At 44.8% G+C, this 19,601-nt stretch overlaps 1 protein-coding gene across 3 annotated transcripts in view; it reads right to left on the reverse strand.

Annotated features, from left to right (window-relative positions):
* abca1b (ATP-binding cassette, sub-family A (ABC1), member 1B) overlaps positions 1 to 19,601 on the reverse strand; it is a 53,623-nt gene that overhangs the window by 24,889 nt on the left and 9,133 nt on the right. For 2 of the 3 annotated variants that reach the window (XM_011473151.4, XM_078953876.1), the window contains exons 3-7: positions 18,476 to 18,569; positions 8,592 to 8,733; positions 5,834 to 5,952; positions 3,181 to 3,302; positions 1,594 to 1,797 (exon numbers count right to left, since the gene is read on the reverse strand). In XM_011473151.4, the coding sequence (XP_011471453.1) occupies positions 1,594 to 1,797; positions 3,181 to 3,302; positions 5,834 to 5,952; positions 8,592 to 8,733; positions 18,476 to 18,569 (681 nt within the window). Of the gene's footprint in view, positions 1 to 72; positions 1,798 to 3,180; positions 3,303 to 5,833; positions 5,953 to 8,591; positions 8,734 to 18,475; positions 18,570 to 19,601 lie in introns of those variants that run through there. The other variant, XM_078953877.1, reaches the window with a different exon arrangement.

Consider the following 19,601-nt stretch of genomic DNA (forward strand, 5'->3'; position numbering starts at 1 on the left):
TGGGAGAAAAAGACACGTGTCAGTCCACAGCTCTCAATCAGGACAATGACAAAAACCAGGTGGTGCTCAGACCTGAGGAGCAAAGACCACCTCTTTTCCCAGGCTCTGTGTCTGTATCATCTTCACTGTGGCGTGTTTGTTTGGGACAACTGAAGGAACAAAACCTCTGCAATATGACGCTTTTTCAGGAACCAATCAGAAAACAGAACGGGAAGATGCTCCATGTTTCTGCTGGGATGCAAAGCATTTTAAGACACAGGTGACATTAACTTTAGACTGCTCACTATTTTTTGACCAGACAAAACTGATGTGAGATTATTTAAAGTTTTGGAGGTAAACATTGGATCATGCTTTTCCTGCAGAGAGCTTCACTTGACTCTGCAGTTTGTCATGTGAGGAAGCAGCAAAGCTGAAAGTCGAGCCTTTATCTAAGGACCGGACAAACACCAGGTCACTGTTCAGGTTTAGTTCAGCTGCACCAATGCAGAAGCTGAAAAATCCGGGCTGGGCGGTGATTTATCCACAGAAATATTAGTTTTGTGCAGATATCATGTTGCTTGTCTTCTAGAAACAAATGGTATCTTTCATGTTGTTATATCAACAATAGAAAATAATTTAAAAATCCAAAACAAATATAAAATTTGTTTTAAACAAAAGCTGTAAAAAGGCACAGATGAACACAAAATGCTAATCTTACAACCTTACCCTAAATATTTTGAAAAACAAAAAGAAACTACAAAAGTTTGTGAAAATGTATAAATTCTGCTATAAAAACGAAAAAGCCGAAATGAGAGTTTTTAAAAATGCTTCAAAAGTTTTAAATGGATGACACTGTGCTGTGCTCATCAACCCTCAGAGGACTGAGATATGTTTGGGTTTGAAGGTTTCTTCATGGACGGAGAAAGTTGCAGAAGTGGAGTCAGGGAAGATCTGAATGTTCTGACATTTCAACACAGTAACTAGAAAGCCTGCATGATTAGAAACAAACACAAGGAAGAAGGAGTGACGTTTGAGTCTGAGTCTATGTGGATTTGGCTGCTTTTCTTTTTCTGATGGTGTTTCAGGAGACATGGATAATGTTCTGGACCTCCACCAGAACTACAAAAACCAGGATATTCTGATTTTTATGATTCTATTCTAATTTTCATTCATCTAAAAATCGAATCATATATTAACAACTGTTTGCGATCAGTAAACCTGTGAGGACATTGTGGTCCGCGTCTGACCCGGCGAGGTTCTGGTGGGTCTCTGTGTTGCCTTGGAAACACGCTGGCCTGCAGCTTGTAGATCTCTACACACAAAAGGACCGAGGCATCTGTGGCACGCTGCTGCACGAAACCTCCAGAGCTCTAAACCTGTCTCCAGGCCACGGAAACTGAGCCTGCAAGCAGGCCGCCACACGCCTGCGCCCACGCTAAACACACAGTCCGCACCTGTACTGCTCCGCCTGAGAGGGCGGGGTCATAAAAGCGATTCTGCTCCAGGCGCCTGGCAGACGGCACTCAGGGCCTCACGCCCACGATGAACCGTTAGTTTTGAAAAAATAAAAAGAGTCACGAGCTTAATTCAGAGCAGAGCCCAACGGGTTCTTACCCGGACGGGTCTGAAGAAGTCCAGATTGGACATGAAGTGCTCTTCAGCCAGATCCAACCAGGCCGCCGGTGCCTCACAGATGACCTGCTGAACCCGTGCTGCCACTTCTGGGTCTGAAATCCTCACATAGTCGGTCAGGTTCTGGCGGCCCCCCTTTGTGGGACACATGTCCTTCAGGTGGACATTGAAACCTTCCACAATCACCTGAGACAAAAACCAATGAAAGCAGAATCATCAGAACATCTGTACTTCTAATTTTCTAATGCAGGCGTCCCCAAACCCTCAAACTGGGTACAGGGGAGCAGACAGAAAATAACAAACATTCCCTAACTTATTATTTTTATTTGGTTTATTTTCCGATACTAATGGAAGTTTTCATTGAAAAACTACTGGATTCTGTTCTCCACATCTGTCTGTCTTGATGCGTCACATGACTTGAAGCAGCTGCTCAGACCGCTACGTTAGCAGCCTAAAGCTAAAAAGCTAATAAAAACCAAACAATTAAACGTATTTGAAAAGTTTCTTGTTGTGTCATTTTATTTTTCTTTATTTATCCATCAAAAAGATGATCTGAGTCTGGATTGGGTTCCCAGTGTAATAATAGTATTCTATGAAAATAACTGTTATGTTGCTTTTATTGAAATTTTTACCAATCAGAAACAACTTCTACAAATCCACAGTGGTAGGGCGGTCGACCTATGATCGGAATATTGCAGGTTCGATCCCCGCCCTGCCCGTCGACACTGAACGCCACCTTGCCTCTGGGGGAAGGTTGGCGCCAGTGTTCAGCAGCGGAGCCGCCATCAGCGTGTGAATGTGTGACTGTAAAGCGCTTTGGGCCTTCGATGAAGATAGAAACGCGTTATATAAGCATACGCCATTTAACAACTTTGCTTCATTCCTAAAATTACTAATGTTTTCAGATTTCTCTAAACTAAAGTTCTTGTAGTAGCATTTTAATTTTAAAAACAGATTCTTCAGAAACCGGAAGCTTAAAGAATATTAAGCGTAATTTTCTGCCGTGTTCAGACCGGTCCGTGAAAATATTGTCTGACATTAACTGGTCTGTGACCTGAAAAAGGTTGGAGACCACGGATGTAATGCATAGTTTTTTCATCAAAGCCACAGATTTCCCACATTTCTGTTCAAGCTTCTCTGATCTTGAACTCAGATTTCAGCCTTAAACTAACTTTTCATGATGTCAGGAATTTCTGAACATCATGTATGAGATGAAATGGAGATAAACCTTTTTAAGAAAGCCAGACTGCCGTCTGCAGAAGATTGTTAATGTGGGCTTGTTTTGTAGCCAAAGGGTTGGGCATCTTTAGTGGTCTTAATCTGAAAACTGTGAGAAGTGAGAATGACAGTTCTTACTGCTGCAGGTGAATCAATAACTGGCTGGATCCAGTTTCAGCTGAGAGAGGTCTGTTCAAGAGCTGATTCTTCTACCTTTAGCCTGACAGCTGACAGAAATTGGACTTAGCTAACGGAAGAATTGAAATGATTCAATTTTTAGATGTTTCCTTGGAACTCTTAAGCTTTAATCTGCTGACTGGCACCAAGCATGTGCAGAGCACGTCTCCTCACCTTCTCCAGGTTGATGTGGGCCTCCCTGATCTGTTGGATGCTTTTCTCGGGGAAGGAGGCGTTTGCTAGCAGGAATCTCGACAGAGTCTCATTGTCTTGCAGGAAATGCTTCAGCTGAAAGCCTGTGGGAGAAAAAAAACAGACAAACAGAGCGGGTCAGAGAAACCTGACGCCTCCTCCTGTAAATCCTGAGCTTTTGTTCTTGGACTGTGCTCGGGCTTGTCCTCACAAAGCCGTGGTGATGTCCAGAGAGAGCAGGAGACATCCACCCTCCACACTTTGTGAAAGCACATGTTCAGGTTCAGTTTCAGCTGCTGAGAAGTTCTCATGCAGACTGATCAGGTTGCACCGATCTGCTCTGACCGGTGGAGGACAAGGAACTGCAGACACGCTGCTGTGACACGTCCAGTTTTACATCATTGAGGCAGAAGATCAGACTGCATTATGGATTATAGAAAGAATGATCAGCTGGATTTTCTTCACTCCTGGTGATGAAGCCTGTCGGAACAGGAAGTGCCGTCCATATTTGGAGGCACCGGCAGATGTCAGCAGTTGGGGGTGACGTTCGTGTTCACGGAGGCTGCATGCTGCCTCATGTCTGTAAAGTTTCCATCCAAGACAAAGTTATAGCTGAAAGCTGGAGCCTGGTAGCGCCCACCTCTGCCTCTGCAGGCCTGAACAGGCGGCGCCGCGTGAGCATCCACATCATGAAACCAACATGTCTCAACCAGACACCCCATTCCCAGACTCATCTACTTCCTGGTCCTCTTCACTGAGCTCCTCAGTTTCTCCGTTTCCTTATTTTTCTTCCTCTTTTCTTTCATGTCTAATTCAGTACATTTAACCTTCAAGTGCTTTTAGCCAACCAGTTTTAAGAATTGACCACCTCCTGTTCATGAACATATGTCAGAGCTGCAGAATCGCCTGTGTCACTGGACCATGCAGAGCTAACACCTGATTGGCTGATTCGGATGAGAAAAGGTCAAAGAAGAAAAACCAAATCTGTTGCTTCCCCTTTATACTTTCATGCCTGTACTCTTTCAGGCAGTGGTTTTTGGCCCTGCTGTGTTTCCATACTTCGGTCTCATGTATGTAGATTAGACGCACAGAGTCTTGTCTGACATCCGCAGTGATGTGATTGGTTAAATGAGCTCCAGCTGAGTGACCCGTCAGCTTCAATCCTGAACACCATAGTCCAGCTGCCTGCACTGACGGACTCACACAGCACCACATAGCCAGGGGGGACTGAGGACCTGAGCGGGTTGACCGGCCATGCTGGACGGGGGGGGGTCATTTGACTGAGGGTCAGCTCTGACCGGTATTGGATGTGGTCCAGGACTGGGGCCCATACGGATCCAGATGGTTGAACTTGGTGACGCTCAGCAGCAGACGGAGAGAAAGCGGTCCGACAGCACAAAGACTCAGAGCTGTGACACAGAACCAGAGTCCCTCTGAACTCCTGAGCTGAGTCTCATAACAGCTCTTCACTGAGACAGGTCTGGTTCTAGTCGGGTCCAGAGATGGTTTCTTCTGACGGTGTAAAACTTCACCTTAAACTCTGGTCTGGACCAAACAAGAGAACCAAGGGTCTGTGTTCACTTGCAGGTGAACTCTGGTGCGGTTCACCTCATCGTGAATGCAGAATCATTTTTTTAAGTGTTCAGAACATTCAGTTTGATGTGACACTTAAGGTTCCTGCAGAGCTCAGCCTTTGTAATTAAATGCCTTTAATTACATTTACATTTAACTTAAATAAAAAGGAAAAATGTTTTAATTTGTAAGCTATACATTCAAAACCCCACCCCACATTTTTAGATTATCCTCGACCATTAGGCAACAAAATTGGCAGCCATTGGACCCTTTTCTTTTGTTTTACAGAAAAAATATGTGCGCTCTTTGCTTGCAGCCTGATAGTCAGAAATTAGGAAGATAGACAATCAGAGTTTGTGTGGACATCCTACGGGCATCACCTCTATGTCATAAGTGCATGTAACTTTCAAAATCCTTACGAATCCCTAACAATACATTTACCATACATGGGAAAATGGTACGTTCCATTTTATGATGTCTCTGGGTTGGCCACACGAGCCTTAAGAAGGTTTTTAGAAGTTCGTGGTTCGTCTGCTGAACCTTTAAGTCTCCAGATTTGGCCCAAAAGGGATTTTTGGAAACCTTTAGTGACTGTGGTCTTAAAGGTAATTATTGGAACTGTTTTCACTTCAGCCAAATAAGACAAGCATGCTTTTTAGTCAAAAATGATCATTTTAGTTTGACCATTTATAGACTTCCAGGGCTCCAAAAACAGGCTTGTGAAAGTAAAAGTGTTTCAAGAATTTTAAGGACCTGTTTCAAACCTATCCATGTCTTTCTCTGTGAGTTTCCCGCCCTACATCACACCATCTGCTGTGGGCCAATTAAATCCTGTGATTTTTTTTTTTTTTCAGAAAGGGGGGAAAGCAGGTCGGAGCAGGTACAGCACATTTTCCCACATTTTCTGTCTGTACAGTAAGCTGGAAGAACACTGCAGTGGAGGGGTGGACTGCATGGAGCTCAGCTGTTGTAAGCACAGCATCTGAACCGGCCCAAATTCTGGGTCAGAACAGTCTTTCTCTAGCAGGTCAATGCCTGGCTCTTCACACAGGTGCTTATCTACCTGAGCGGCTGCTCTGCAGCGCCTGCAGTGTTCGTGCCAGCTCCTTGAAGCCCTCCAGGTTCTTGTCGTTCTGACTGTACAGAAGAATCTTCTTGGCGTCGGAGAACAGACGAGAAATTCTGCAAATGACAAAAGCAAAGTTGGTTCAAGCATTTAAAAGACAGTCGAGGCGGAGAAGCGGAGACAGCCGGGAGAGCTGCAGTGGACAGAAGTAGACGGGAAGTCCAGAGCGAAGACAGGACAGCACAGTCACAGGAAAAGTTCAGAGGCAAAAACAGATGCTTCACCAACTGGGGGAAAAGTTAGAGAGGAGCTGCAGACATCCGAGTGTGTCAGATCCAAGGAGTCAGTTCTGCTGATGCAAACAGAAACAAACCCCTCAAAGCCAGATTTCACACAATTCACAGCAGGAAGTGGAACAGAAAAAGGACTCATTGTTATTTTTCTAAGGTTGTTTTTATTCAGAAACAGCAGATAATCAGTTCTAGTTCAAAATGAATCGCACAAATGTGTTCAGTTTGCGGAAATCAGAGGTCGACCGATAAACCTCAAAATGACAAATAACATATCTGTTATTTTGACGTATATCTATATTGGTATAGGCCAGGGGTCGGCAACCCATGGCTCCGGAGCCCCATGTGGCTCTTTCATCCATCTGTTGTGGCTCCCTGTGACTTTGGAAAATAATGAGTTTTTTATAATAATTAAATTTTATTTTAGTTTTTTCCTTTTTCATGGCATTTCAAAGGCGCTGCTAGCTCCGCACGAAGCACGAGCCACGTAAAAAAACAGCTTCGTAATGAGCTCGTATTACCGGGAGAGACCTGCAGAGCTGATAGCAGGGAGAGGCACGCGGGGCGGCTTCAATAAACACTCCGATCTTCTGCCGGGTACTTGACGTACCGCGGGGCAGAGACTGATGACAGACTGAGAGTTCGCGCCAGCGTTGCCAGATAGAGTCAAAGGTTTCCAGCCGAAAAGTCATCTGAAAACCGCCAGACCCAGCCAAAAACCGCCCAACACAGCTTTAGCTTTTGTTGATGTTTTTTTTTCATACTGGACTGATAAAATAAAATATTTTTCTAAATAAAAGATAGTTCAGACTAATAATAAAATGTGTACAATACTGAATATTTCTTCAGCGGGCCGCCCTCTTCCATTCATTTTCTTAACCCGCTCTATCCCGGCTATAACCTGCATCCGGCTCTTTCATCCTGGTGCTGCGCTGGAGCGACCCGACTATCGTATTTAGCGCTCTCTGTGTAGGACACACTGAGGAGCGCGGGGGAAACCAACTTTCAGCTGCAGAGGATGTGAACAGGTGAACAGGTAGAGAGGAAAAGCAGGTGGAGAGGCGGAGGAGGGGCTTTGGCTTCAAACTCTGTCAGAGAGATGGAAACACGGGCGTCAGATTAAGACGCAGCTTTTCCTGCAGGAGTTGAAGCAGAGAATTTCCCTGGGATGATTTTATGAACTCAAACATGGAAACATGATTACCCAGTAGAACTCTTCAAAATAATAAACCTGATCTCTCCACATTCTCAGTGTCTACCATGCATTGATAAACACATCGCTCCATGCAGCGATCAGACCAGAACCAGTAGCTCCTCCCACACGCGGCCACGGTATCATCCTTTAAAGAACATAATGTGCATTTGCAGCGACGTATGCTTCAGACGATCTCCGATTGGCCAATCTCCATGTCAATCAAGTCCCATACTTCTCAGTGAGGATTTTGATTGGCTGGTGAATTTTAAAGAAGTACATTATTTTTATCTTTTCTGGCCCGCGATCTACACTCATGTCATTGAAGATCGACGTAATGAGCATCTTTGAATAATATATACATGCATAATATGTATGATGATGTCAAAACGGGTTGTGGCTCCGGGAGCTTTCTTTTTTATTAGGGGCGGTCCCAAATGGCTCTTTGAGTAAAAAAGGTTGCCGACCCCTGGTATAGGCTGCACTGTGAGCGGGTATAACTGCAGCCCCTCCCTCCTCCGCTCCAAGCGACTTGCAACCATGCAGAGAGGTTTCTCTGCGCACCTTCCTCAACGGTCCCCAGTGCGCACATCTCTTTGCAATTTATGAGCCCAAGAGAAGCTGTTTGGTTGGAGAACATGCAGATTAACTTTTGCCCCACAATCTGGTGCTGCTTAACCCTTTAACTGCCAGGTCAACCAAACGGTAGAGAACATTTAAAAAACGGTGTGTTTTATTCCCCTTTTTTATTTATTTTGTCTTGGTTTAGTAATGAAAAGATTTTACTTTTAACTTTGTTTTATTCACTTGATAAAACCTCAGGGAGCTATTTACTTATTACTAATTTTACTCATTTTTATTTGACCTCGTAAGACAAGGAACTCCCTGCACTTTTGTGTTTTGTTTAATTTATGTTTTACTTTATTAGCTATGAAAACTCTTTCAAGGAATTGTTTATTTAACTAATAAAAGATGCTGCTGAGTCTGTTACTTCCTACACTTCTAGGAGCTATAGGTTTGTTTTTTTTATTTACTTGTTTTTGAAATAAATAGGTTCATTGTTGGCGTTTGTTTTATTCTAAATTCTGATGCCACTGTGTTTACTTTTACTGCAACTGAATATCAGCTGTAAATATCGGCAAATGGCCTAACGGACTTTAACCAAACGGCATCGGTATCGGGTCTGAAAAAAAAAAAGACCAAATCTGCCGAACACTGATGCCCATTGCAACCAAGAAATATCATAACATACGTTCAGCCACACAGAACTCACATGGAGTCGTTAAAGTTTCCCACGATGCCCGGCGACTCGCCAGGGGTCGGGTTCCTGAAGCACGGGTTGTTCGCATTGCACAGAATCCCCTGGATCCATGGTAGTGTTCCGGCAGACGGCATGGCTTTGTTTGGAAAATGGCCTGCAGATGGGAAAGATCTCAGTAAGGGTGACAGTAGATCAGCAGCTGAGACTCATGGGAAATGTAGTTCAAGAGCTTGAACAGCACAGATCTGCTTCTTGTGGTTTTTATCTTAAGAAAAGAAATCCAACATCTACTTTATGTAAACATTGTTTAACATCCTTGATAAATACAATTTTATTTGATCAGCTTTTATATAAAAATTCAATAAAAAAAAGATTTAACACAAATGAGCAACTTGGTGTGAGTTGTCATGGCAACAACAGTCATCTACGTCTTTATTTTTTTTAAGTTGGGTAATCCAGCTTCTAAAACCTGATGAACCTCCAGCAGATGTGTTTGTAGTCAATCAGACACTTGAAACACCAACAATGAAGACACTACTCCGATTGGAACGAAAGCAAGTGGAACAGATGAGGGACAAATAAATATGGAGAACACGGAGCTTTTACTCTTTTCCTGCTCTCAGTTTTAAATTCATTCACGGTAAAGTTGGTGGGTTTTAAACTTTCCATCCCACACTGAAGAGGGTCAAAAGATTCCGCCTTAAAATCATCTTGACACTGAGGGATTAGTCCCTCCTCTTGAGAACGGTGCGCTCATCATCATGAGTTCGTACATCTGTGCCTCTCCTCACGTTGCTGTGTTTTTGCCTCCAACCGTCCACAACAGCTCGTCTTTATCTCCTGCCTCGTTGGAACTGAGCGAGCACACGCTCACCTGAAGCACGGCGGGGAGATAACCTCTGATTGGCTCAGGGTTACAGCATCGCCGCTGCAGGTGTGACCTTCGCCCTGCAGCTTCACGGCGTGCAAAGACGCTGCTATCAGAGGCATTTTCTGCCAGCTGCGCTCTTTTCAATCGGGAGCGATAAGATAAGAGGCGGAGCAAAAGGAGGTCCACAGGTCAGCCAGCAGGCTGCCGCCACTGCTCAACGCACCCCGCACTCAATCAGTAATCAATAACAAAGTGAAAAGAAATGGAGAAACCACGGATAGATAAATAAATAATCTAAATATTTCCTTTATAGAAACCTCTTATAAACTCAGAGAGGGTCTAATATCTTTACAAAAGTTCTGTTGAAGTGATTAAAAACAAAATGTTTTTGAAAGCTGGGTGGAGGGGAAAAAGACAAACGTCAGCAGAATCAGGAATGTCTGAATGATCTTTATGGCTCAAGTTCTCAGCTCTTTCTTTAAGGTCGGTTTGTTGTCTGAACGTTTCTTTAAGTGTGACGGAGGATCGTGAAATCGTGCTGCGGGACTTCCTGTCTGATTTGAGGCAAAGCATCTGAACTCACAGTCATGGTTTACGTTGCAGCAGTACTAGAGCATCAACCTGCTGCTGATCGGCCACATTGATTATTTATCAGATTATTTATTTATTTGGACATTCTGAGCGGTGGATTTGTCCACAACACCTTCACATCCTGTCCCACCAGAACCAGGCTCAGCCGGTTTGTCACCAACATTTATGGAGGAAATCTTCAGATATTATTTTAAAATCTGTACCGTAACCTTTATTTACAGACACAGCCTCTCAAACTTTGTTTTAACTCTATTCAAGAAGACGTTAAAGGCTTTAGTGAAGGTTGGGTTCCCTCTGTGGATCATCTGGAAGTCACAATGTGAATATCTAAGTGTAAGCCGGAGGGGTTCGAGTCCCTGCTCACAAACCAGAAAAAGGGGACAGTCTGAGGGTGACAGACGGGTTATGGCAGCCTACTTTGTATTGTCAGTAATAAAGAAAAGTGTGAACCATGGACAGCATACCACTGGATTCTGCACAGTGAAAATGAAGCCTAAAGTGGGTCGGATTTGTTTATCAAAGTTTGCCCCGCCCACTTCAACAACTTCAGGTGGGAAAAAGTCAAACTTAATTACGCACTCCTATGAAAATGATGTTTTTGCTGTTCTCATAAACGAGGACATATATGAAGAAAATTAAGAGGAAAACTGTATTTCTAAGCATTTTTTCAAATTGTTTTGAACCAGGAACAGACAAAAATATGCTGTTTTTCAAACAGCATATTTGTTCCATTAAAAAATGTTGGGTGGGCCACAGCCTCTCTGCTCTGCTCCATTCTGATGCAGACCAATAGATCCATGAACGTCTTTGTTTTCCTCGTCTGAGCTGGAATCTGGATCTAAACCAGGGGTGGCGTACACACGGCTCTCGGCCAATCAGCATGCCGCTCCTTGCGTCTCATCATATTTTTTACATACTGTGCCTCATTTCATAGTTTTTTCCCTCTTAAACCACACTCAAACCATCAGAGGGTTTTAAAAATAAATAAAAAAACAATAATAAATGTAATTTGACAGAGTGTGTGTGTGTCTTGATCCTGCTCCCGACACATACGTGACTGCCAATCATTTGAGTGGGTTACGCCCAATGTTGGAAAAAATGAGTAAACATTTGATGTGCGTGCAGACTGTTACCCTCATGGTCAAAATGGCTTAATTCAGAGTATAAAGTGAAACACAGGACGTTTCTGGAACAATGGATAGAATCTTACTTTTTTACTGAACGGAATGGCAAGTCACTATGTTTATTATTATGAGCTTTTGGAAGCAATGAAATTGTTCTCTTCCTGATCATCTGACACAAATTGTCTCCTTTATTAACAAGTTGAAGCTTTTCTAAGTGCACATTCAAAAAGGCCATCATCCCACTCTCCTTCTTTGTGCAGCTCACAGCAGAAAGCTGCAATCCAAATGAATAAAGCACAGAATGTGACACCACACAACTGGACGGAAACTTTACTTTGTGGTTTGAGGAGCTACAGCAGAAACAACCGCAGGTCACTTTTCTCATCTACCCTTTAATGCAGAGACTGACTGCCTGAGATCCCCGCTTGTCACTGATGAGGCAGCGAGCGAACCGGAGATGATTGAGCTGAAATCTCTTTTGAAAGAAGGCCCTGTTATGTTTTGGAGAACAGAGAAATACCCGTCTGTCAAAGAGCTGCTCTCAAGCTGCTGTCGATGTTCTCCTCAATGTCTGCCCGTCCCTGTTTATTACCTTGAAACACGTGAAAATCAAGGCATCGGTCCGTTCTGACCAACACTCACGTAAAGGAACTGATCAAAGGGGCTACAACTGAATATAAACCTGATCTGCAGAGGATCATTAGAAACAAGAGAAATCCCACTGAGATCATCATCCATCACTGCAGCAAGGTGAGAAATTCTGAAATGTTGTTTGGAAAACGCACCTGACTGAGCATGCTGATGTGAATATTTCAACATTCCATCAATTATCAGTTTTTCATGCAAAAGTCAATCATTAGTTTAAAAAAAAAAAAAAAGTTAGAAACGTAAAACATTTTTACATCTGAAATGTAATATATTTAATGTATTTATTGTGAATAAGAATTACTTAGACACCAGAAGGATAGTCTGTCCAGATGTTTGTGTATTTGTTGGTGTAAGTGTCATTGAAAGAGGAATTTTGAAATACAAAGAATTACCAGTTAAATGCTTTTGGATAAACAATGAAATATTCAGTTTTTATCATCGTAAATCTGACCTCAGATTTAGACTTACCAGCCATCAACCTGAACACACGTCACTGAGTAGTTGTGTGTCAGAGAGAGGCAGAGAAAAGAGTGAGATGAGAGAGAGGTGCCTGTGTGTGTGGAGGGGGTATCTGACCTCCAGGGTAGTCGCTGTGTTAACTCTGGCTAAGCTGCATTTGCTGTTGTATTATAGGGAGAGGAGTGTGTTATGGAAAATAATACGGCTTTAATTGTGTGTTTGTGTGAGTACGTCTTGGCAGATCAGTGTGTGGTGTGGCTCTTTGACTCTCACAGTGAAAAAATTCGGCTCTTGGTGTCAAACTTGTTCGCCACCCCTGCTCTAAACTGTACAGCTGGATAGCTCTGATATTGCTGCCATTTTTGCTGTTAGTTTGGTGGTGTGAGGCTGTAAGCTAGCGGGAGAGCTGGTAAAAAGAGAGCCCTCAGTTCCGGGGGGGGGGGGGGGGGGGGGGGGGTGAAGGGCAGGGTTGGTCTGCACCAACAGTTCCGCCCAAAACTCAGAGGTGAATTTCTGTTCAACTCCTGCCGCTCTGCAGAAACTATGTCCAAGAGATTTACACACGTTTTTTTGCCGTTTTTGGCTAAAAACGGCAAAATCATAATTAAAAGACCACTGAAAACGCTTCTACAACAGATCAACAGAGACAGACTTTAAAGCTCTGTTGGGGCCGCCCACCACCCAATCAAAATGTACACACTAAAATGAGTGCAACTTTGAGCTCTATCAACAACTGAATTAAAAATACCATCTTCCCCCAAGACGTTACAATAATAAATGAAGAATGAAAACAAACAAAACTTCAGAAACCAGAAAGTACAAAGATGTATTTCTGTGTCAAACAGGAATTTTCAATATGGAAGTTTGAGTTTGAGATCTGCTCACTTGGCTAATTTGCCTCTAGTGGTCATTGGAGGAACTGCAACGTTTGCTACTTCCTAGTTTGTGTTATGGGGGTCTCCCTGAGAGACAGGTTTAGATCAGTCATTCGGGAGAAGCTCTGAATAGACCTGCTCGTCCACATGGAGAGCTGAAGGTGTGAAGGAGGGAATCCCAAAACCTTCTTAGTGAGGTATTATGAGGCTTTTTTAACTGGGAGAAGGATCTGCGGCAGAGTCTGCAGAGATTTCACATCTCAGGGAACCCCTCAGAGGTGGAAACGGGACTTCTATACTTTCTTTCTGAGGCTGCTGCTTCCATGACCCCGCAAGTGGAAGGTAATGATCCAAATTGGTGATGGCATGTAGAAAGACAGCTAACGCTTCAACAGATCGCTCCGTTAAATGCAGTCACAAAGCTGTAAATGAGGAAAACCTCTAAGATTCCCATCATCATTCAGACAAACGTCTGTGTTTGGGCTCAGATGTGGAGGTGTCCTCTGAAACACGGATTTGAACCTTGACTCCATGTTTCAAACCATAACTCCTCTGTTCCTGCGGCACACCTGGGACCATCAAGCAGATCCGCCTCAAAATCAGTTGCTGCAGTTTCTTAAAATCATCTTTTAGCTCAAACCAGAACAGAGTGAGCCTCTGTTTTCCTGTGTTCGGTTGCTTCCGTCATAAGAAGTTTAACTCCTTCAGGAGATTTCTGCATAGACTTCAGCTTTGTCTCACTTCTGTATTCATAAAACATGAATGAAAAAAGCTTCAGCTTCTTCAATGTGCAGCTTCACCAGCATTTTTATACGTTTGCAGTGTATCCCGTTTATTTTTTATATTTTCTTTTAAAGTTGTCATTAAGCCACAGCTCCGTTCAGACAGACTCAGAAAACAGCAAACGCTTTTTTTCTTTTGTTTGGATCAAAAGGGCAGATTTTCTGCAGTGTGTGTTGTAGTGTGTGTGTTGTAGTGTGTTGTAATACTTCTCCATTTCTGCAGAAAACCCCAAGCAGACGTTTTAACGACACAGTGAATGGGGCAGCATGTTTGCACAAGAAAACATCATGCAGCTGAGGGCTAACTGCTGGGTTTCACTATTTCCTTGAAGCAGCAGAGTAAATCTACACTCTGAGGTCCTCAGTCTTTCAAACTTCTAATGACAGAAACCGAAACTGTTGTTGTTCAGCTGTTCTCACTATAAAGAACGTACAAAAGAGCTGAATTTACCCTGAATTTTTCAGCTTCAGGAGGCGGGGCTTAGATCAGACTTCATTCTGATTGATTGATACGTTTTATTTATTTATTCCATCCGTGTCCCAAGAGAAAAACCACATCTGGGCTTGGCTGGAGTTTTCACTAGGGCTGAAGGGAGGCAGGAATCTTGCTGTTATTGGAAAGCACAGGCATGAAGAATGAAGCGGCGTGGGCGAAGGATGGATGGACGGATGGAGCTGAGCAAACGAAAGCCTCCCCCTCCACGTTTAGAGAAGTTATTAGTTGCCAGGGCAAACAATGGTGTGGAATAAAGGTGGGATTTTGATCTGAGACAAATGAGCGTCTGCACAGAAAAGGCTTTGGTAGGACTGAAAGGAAAATCGTCCTGATGCGGCGGCAGCGCTTTGAACAGTGTAAACACGCTAGAGCCGCGGCGCTGAGGTGGATTCTGTTGCCCAGGTGAGGTCAGCTCTTCTCTGATCTGCTGGAACTTTCTCCGAGGCCTTCAGAATCCAGGGTGGCGAGTACGAACATGTCGAGATCATGAATCACTGCAGAGGCTGCGGCAGGAGCGCCCTGACTTCTCCTGCTTTCACAGGCAAACAGGAAGACCACGGCTCCTGAAGAACAACTGCCGTCATGTGATGGATGCAGCTCCGTCAGCGTAACACTGAGCTCAGTTGCATTCCTGTCCCGCTGGTTTCACGCCTGCAAACATGGAGCCCTGAGGCTGTACCTTTCATGTGGGATCCACCTGTCTGCGGCTTCAGAAACACTACAGTCTCATTCTAGATGGATTAGGGGAGGGGTCAAAGGTGAGGAGGAAGCAGCTCAGCAGACTGGCAGAGGCAGGGTGACCCCAACAGCGGGTCAGGGTTTGACCTGTGGCACGTGCAACTAAACAATATTCAGGAATCAGAGAAATTCCATCACCGCCAGCTTCTCCTGTAGACCTTAATCTCCCTGAAAAGTCAATACACAGCTCTGTGTTTGCTTCACTTTGTTGTGGTGGTGTGTGAGCACCATCAGCAGCTCCAAGCAAATCCAGCAGCTGGAGGACCAGCAGCCAAAATCAGTGTTCCTCCTCATTTTGTTTATTTAGCTCATTTTTGAGCTTTAATAACTTTATCAATTCTGAACTTTGTGGCCTGTAGATAAGCACATGGAACAGAATGACACACAACCATAAACGACTTTGATAAACACCACGAGGAGCTCTGTGTCAATAACTTTCTTTTTAACTCCTGCATCAGATGGTTATCGCATCCGATAACCCGGATTCTGAAAAGTGACACCAGAATTTCGGGAAGGTATCAACCGGCTGCAGCAGACGGATCAACCGGCTGCAGCAGGCGGATCAACCGGCTGCAGCAGACGGATCAACCGACTGAAGCAGACGGATCAACCGGCTGCAGCAGGCGGATCAACCGACTGAAGCAGACGGATCAACCGGCTGCAGCAGACGGATCAACCGGCTGCAGCAGACGGATCAACCGGCTGAAGCAGACGGATCAACCGGCTGCAGCAGGCGGATCAACCGGCTGAAGCAGACGGATCAACCGGCTGAAGCAGACGGATCAACCGGCTGCAGCAGGCGGATCAACCGGCTGCAGCAGGCGGATCAACCGACTGAAGCAGACGGATCAACCGGCTGCAGCAGGCGGATCAACCGGCTGCAGCAGACGGATCAACCGGCTGCAGCAGACGGATCAACCGGCTGCAGCAGGCGGATCAACCGGCTGCAGCAGACGGATCAACCGGCTGAAGCAGACGGATCAACCGGCTGAAGCAGACGGATCAACCGGCTGCAGCAGACGGATCAACCGGCTGCAGCAGGCGAATCAACCGGCTGAAGCAGACGGATCAACCAGCTGCAGGAGATCAACCGGCTGCAGCAGACGAATCAACCGGCTGAAGCAGACGGATCAACCGGCTGCAGCAGACGGATCAACCGGCTGCAGCAGGCGGATCAACCGGCTGCAGCAGACGGATCAACCAGCTGCAGGAGATCAACCGGCTGCAGCAGGCGAATCAACCGGCTAAAGCAGACGGATCAACCGGCTTCAGCAGACGGATCAACCGGCTGCAGCAGACGGATCAACCGGCTGCAGGAGATCAACCGGCTGCAGCAGGCGAATCAACCGGCTGAAGCAGACGGATCAACCGGCTGCAGCAGACGGATCAACCGGCTGCAGGAGATCAACCGGCTGCAGCAGGCGAATCAACCGGCTGAAGCAGACGGATCAACCGGCTGCAGCAGACGGATCAACCGGCTGCAGCAGGCGAATCAACCGGCTGAAGCAGACGGATCAACCAGCTGCAGGAGATCAACCGGCTGCAGCAGGCGAATCAACCGGCTGAAGCAGACGGATCAACCGGCTGCAGCAGACGGATCAACCGGCTGCAGGAGATCAACCGGCTGCAGCAGGCGAATCAACCGGCTGAAGCAGACGGATCAACCGGCTGCAGCAGACGGATCAACCGGCTGCAGCAGGCGAATCAACCGGCTGAAGCAGACGGATCAACCGGCTGCAGCAGACGGATCAACCGGCTGCAGCAGACGGATCAACCGGCTGCAGCAGACGGATCAACCGGCTGAAGCAGACGGATCAACCGGCTGCAGCAGGCGAATCAACCGGCTGCAGCAGACGGATCAACCGGCTGCAGCAGACGGATCAACCGGCTGCAGCAAACGGATCAACCGGCTGAAGCAGGCGGATCAACCGGCTGCAGCAAACGGATCAACCGGCTGAAGCAGGCGGATACACCGGCTGAAGCAGATCAACCAGTGGCATTAAATTGATGCGTTCAAGTTGACCATTGGAAAATACAGATTCAACCGACCACAGCACTCACACAGTCCAACAGCTTGGGGGGGGGGGGGGGGGCACGCCTGCTTACCCCCCCCGGGTCCTGACTGAGGGTTCCTCTATGGTGACTGACCAGCCACAATCCCTCTTTTGCATTTGGAGAAACATTATGAAGAGCATCATCTTCACAAGCCCAAATGAAAGCAACCATCTGAGATGGACAATGAGCCAAAACGATATCTCTGAATTGCTTAACATTTTCCCGAAGCAGCTTGATACAGAACAATGGTGTTCTTGCAGAACGTGACCTCATAGTCAGCTGTTGCTTTTCTCCCTCACACCCAAAATATCACAAAAGAAATTAAATACAAAGAGTTGAAGACCCCCTCTGATGAAAATTGTTTTTTCGGTGTTTTCAACAGGTTCCTGTAGCCTTTTGTCTGATGATGGAGGACATTTATAAAGAAAATTAAGATAAATATTGCATTTATGACCATTTCTTTATTCAAATTGTTGTAAATCAGGATCAAATGAAAAAATGGATAAAAAATTCTCTTTGTGACTTAGAAAATATGCGGAGCGGGCCACGGGCTTCCAGCACTGTGAACATCTGTTCTCCTGCCGGTTCTCCTCTGGCAGAAGAGAACGGAATCTCTTTCAAAAGACATGAACGTTTTCCTGACTGTTTCTCACGTTTGTCTGTGATTAGCTTCTGCTAAACACTAAACACATCTGTGTTGAAGCACAAACTGTTGTGTTACAGTACAGTTTTCTGTGCTATAACTTTTAACCTTTCTGCTGCTCACTTTAGGAAAAACTATTCCAGATCAACCTCCCCCACTAAAAGATAGTTATTCATTTAGAAAAATGCTTACATTTCTCTGGCTGTATTACATCCATAAATTCACATTGGTAATGCTGATAAATAACCGGTAACATAACAGTTTGTTGTTGACTGAACATTTATGCAGGTTTAATAAAATCTGTTTGTTTTCTTTAGAAAGCACAGTTTAATTTGTTGATCAGGTATTAGCTTGTATTTTCCTTTAAATTCACTTAGTTAAATTAAAAAGTGAAAACAGGTTTTCATGTAATCTGTGATGAAAAAAGCAAAGTTTCTTGTTAAACTCTCCAAGTGAAGGATGAACTGGAGGGAAGCCTGTAAACTAGCTTCAGACTAAAACAAGCATGAAGAAAAGTCACGTCTTTTACATTCGATTGTTCTCAATTTGTTTACTGATTTACTGTTCAGGCGGATCTGCTGCTAAACCATCCAACAGGAAGGTGGTGGACTCACACTCATGCTGCTCGTAGGGAGGGTAGTTCAGGCGCACTGCGATGAGGATGAAGAAGATGAAGAGCGGCCAGACAATTTCCACCAGGAGCTGGAGCTGCAACCAAACACATGAAAGAAAAAATGCATTCAATGACGCCAGGGATTCCTCAGAGCTCAATTAGATCCAGACCTGTCAGGAAAACTCAACTTTTGCTGACTGACTTAGTTCATAAAAGCTTAAACTTGTGATCAGAACCATCTGAGACTCCAACACAGAATTGAGTTTGATTCTTTATAGCCTTGTTTTCGTGGTGTCACTCTGAAACGTCACCAGGACTCAGCTCCTGTCCTGAGCGTGCACGAGGCATGCGACACACATGAGACCAGAAAAACAAGGAAGTGAGTCATATGAGCTCTTCAGGTGAGCGGGAGCTTATTTTCAGCTCAGTTGCAACACAGAGATCTACAAAGGGTTGAGCAACAAAAGAATAGAAAAGTGAAAGTTACAGAGCTGATGGAACATCTGGCTACAAATGAGCTTCACTCTTTACAGCCGAGTAAGACAATTCGGTAGAGAAGGACCCAACAAACGGATTTTGGAGGAATCTCTGTGTGCCGGGAACGCAAATCGCAAGACAGAGCTGTTTTTTTATTAAAGAACATTACCACTTGGATTTTTTGATGGTGCGATTACGCCGATCCCCACAAATTCCACTATTTGCCGCACCTTTTTCTTGACACGGCAACTTCATCCAATGACTGCAACTTTGGTTTAGCTGGGTTAGTTCTCATTTGGAACAAGTTCTGTCGTGTTTCTGTCATGTGAGGCCAGCACGATTCTTGCAAAAAAAAAAAAATAGGCTGCAGACCAGATTTCCCTTTAGGAGGCATTTATAAGTAAAAACACTCAAAGCTCGCAAGAAAACATACACAATTTCCTATCAACCCCTCTGACCAATCCTCTGCCTCTCTTCCCCTCTAGGCATTCTGGTTAATGTAGTCATATCATAAGTTCCACATGTCAAAAGGTCCCCACCAATCAAACGTATACATCATCAGGGCCCGTACATCATGCTTTTGTGATGATGACATGACTGATGATGTCTGTCATTTTTTAACAATAATCACAGTTGAAAATCCAGCTCAA

The sequence above is a fragment of the Oryzias latipes genome, chromosome 10, assembly GCF_053564925.1.
Source record: "Oryzias latipes strain Hd-rR chromosome 10, Olatipes_Hd-rR_3.1".
Taxonomy (NCBI): domain Eukaryota; kingdom Metazoa; phylum Chordata; class Actinopteri; order Beloniformes; family Adrianichthyidae; genus Oryzias; species Oryzias latipes.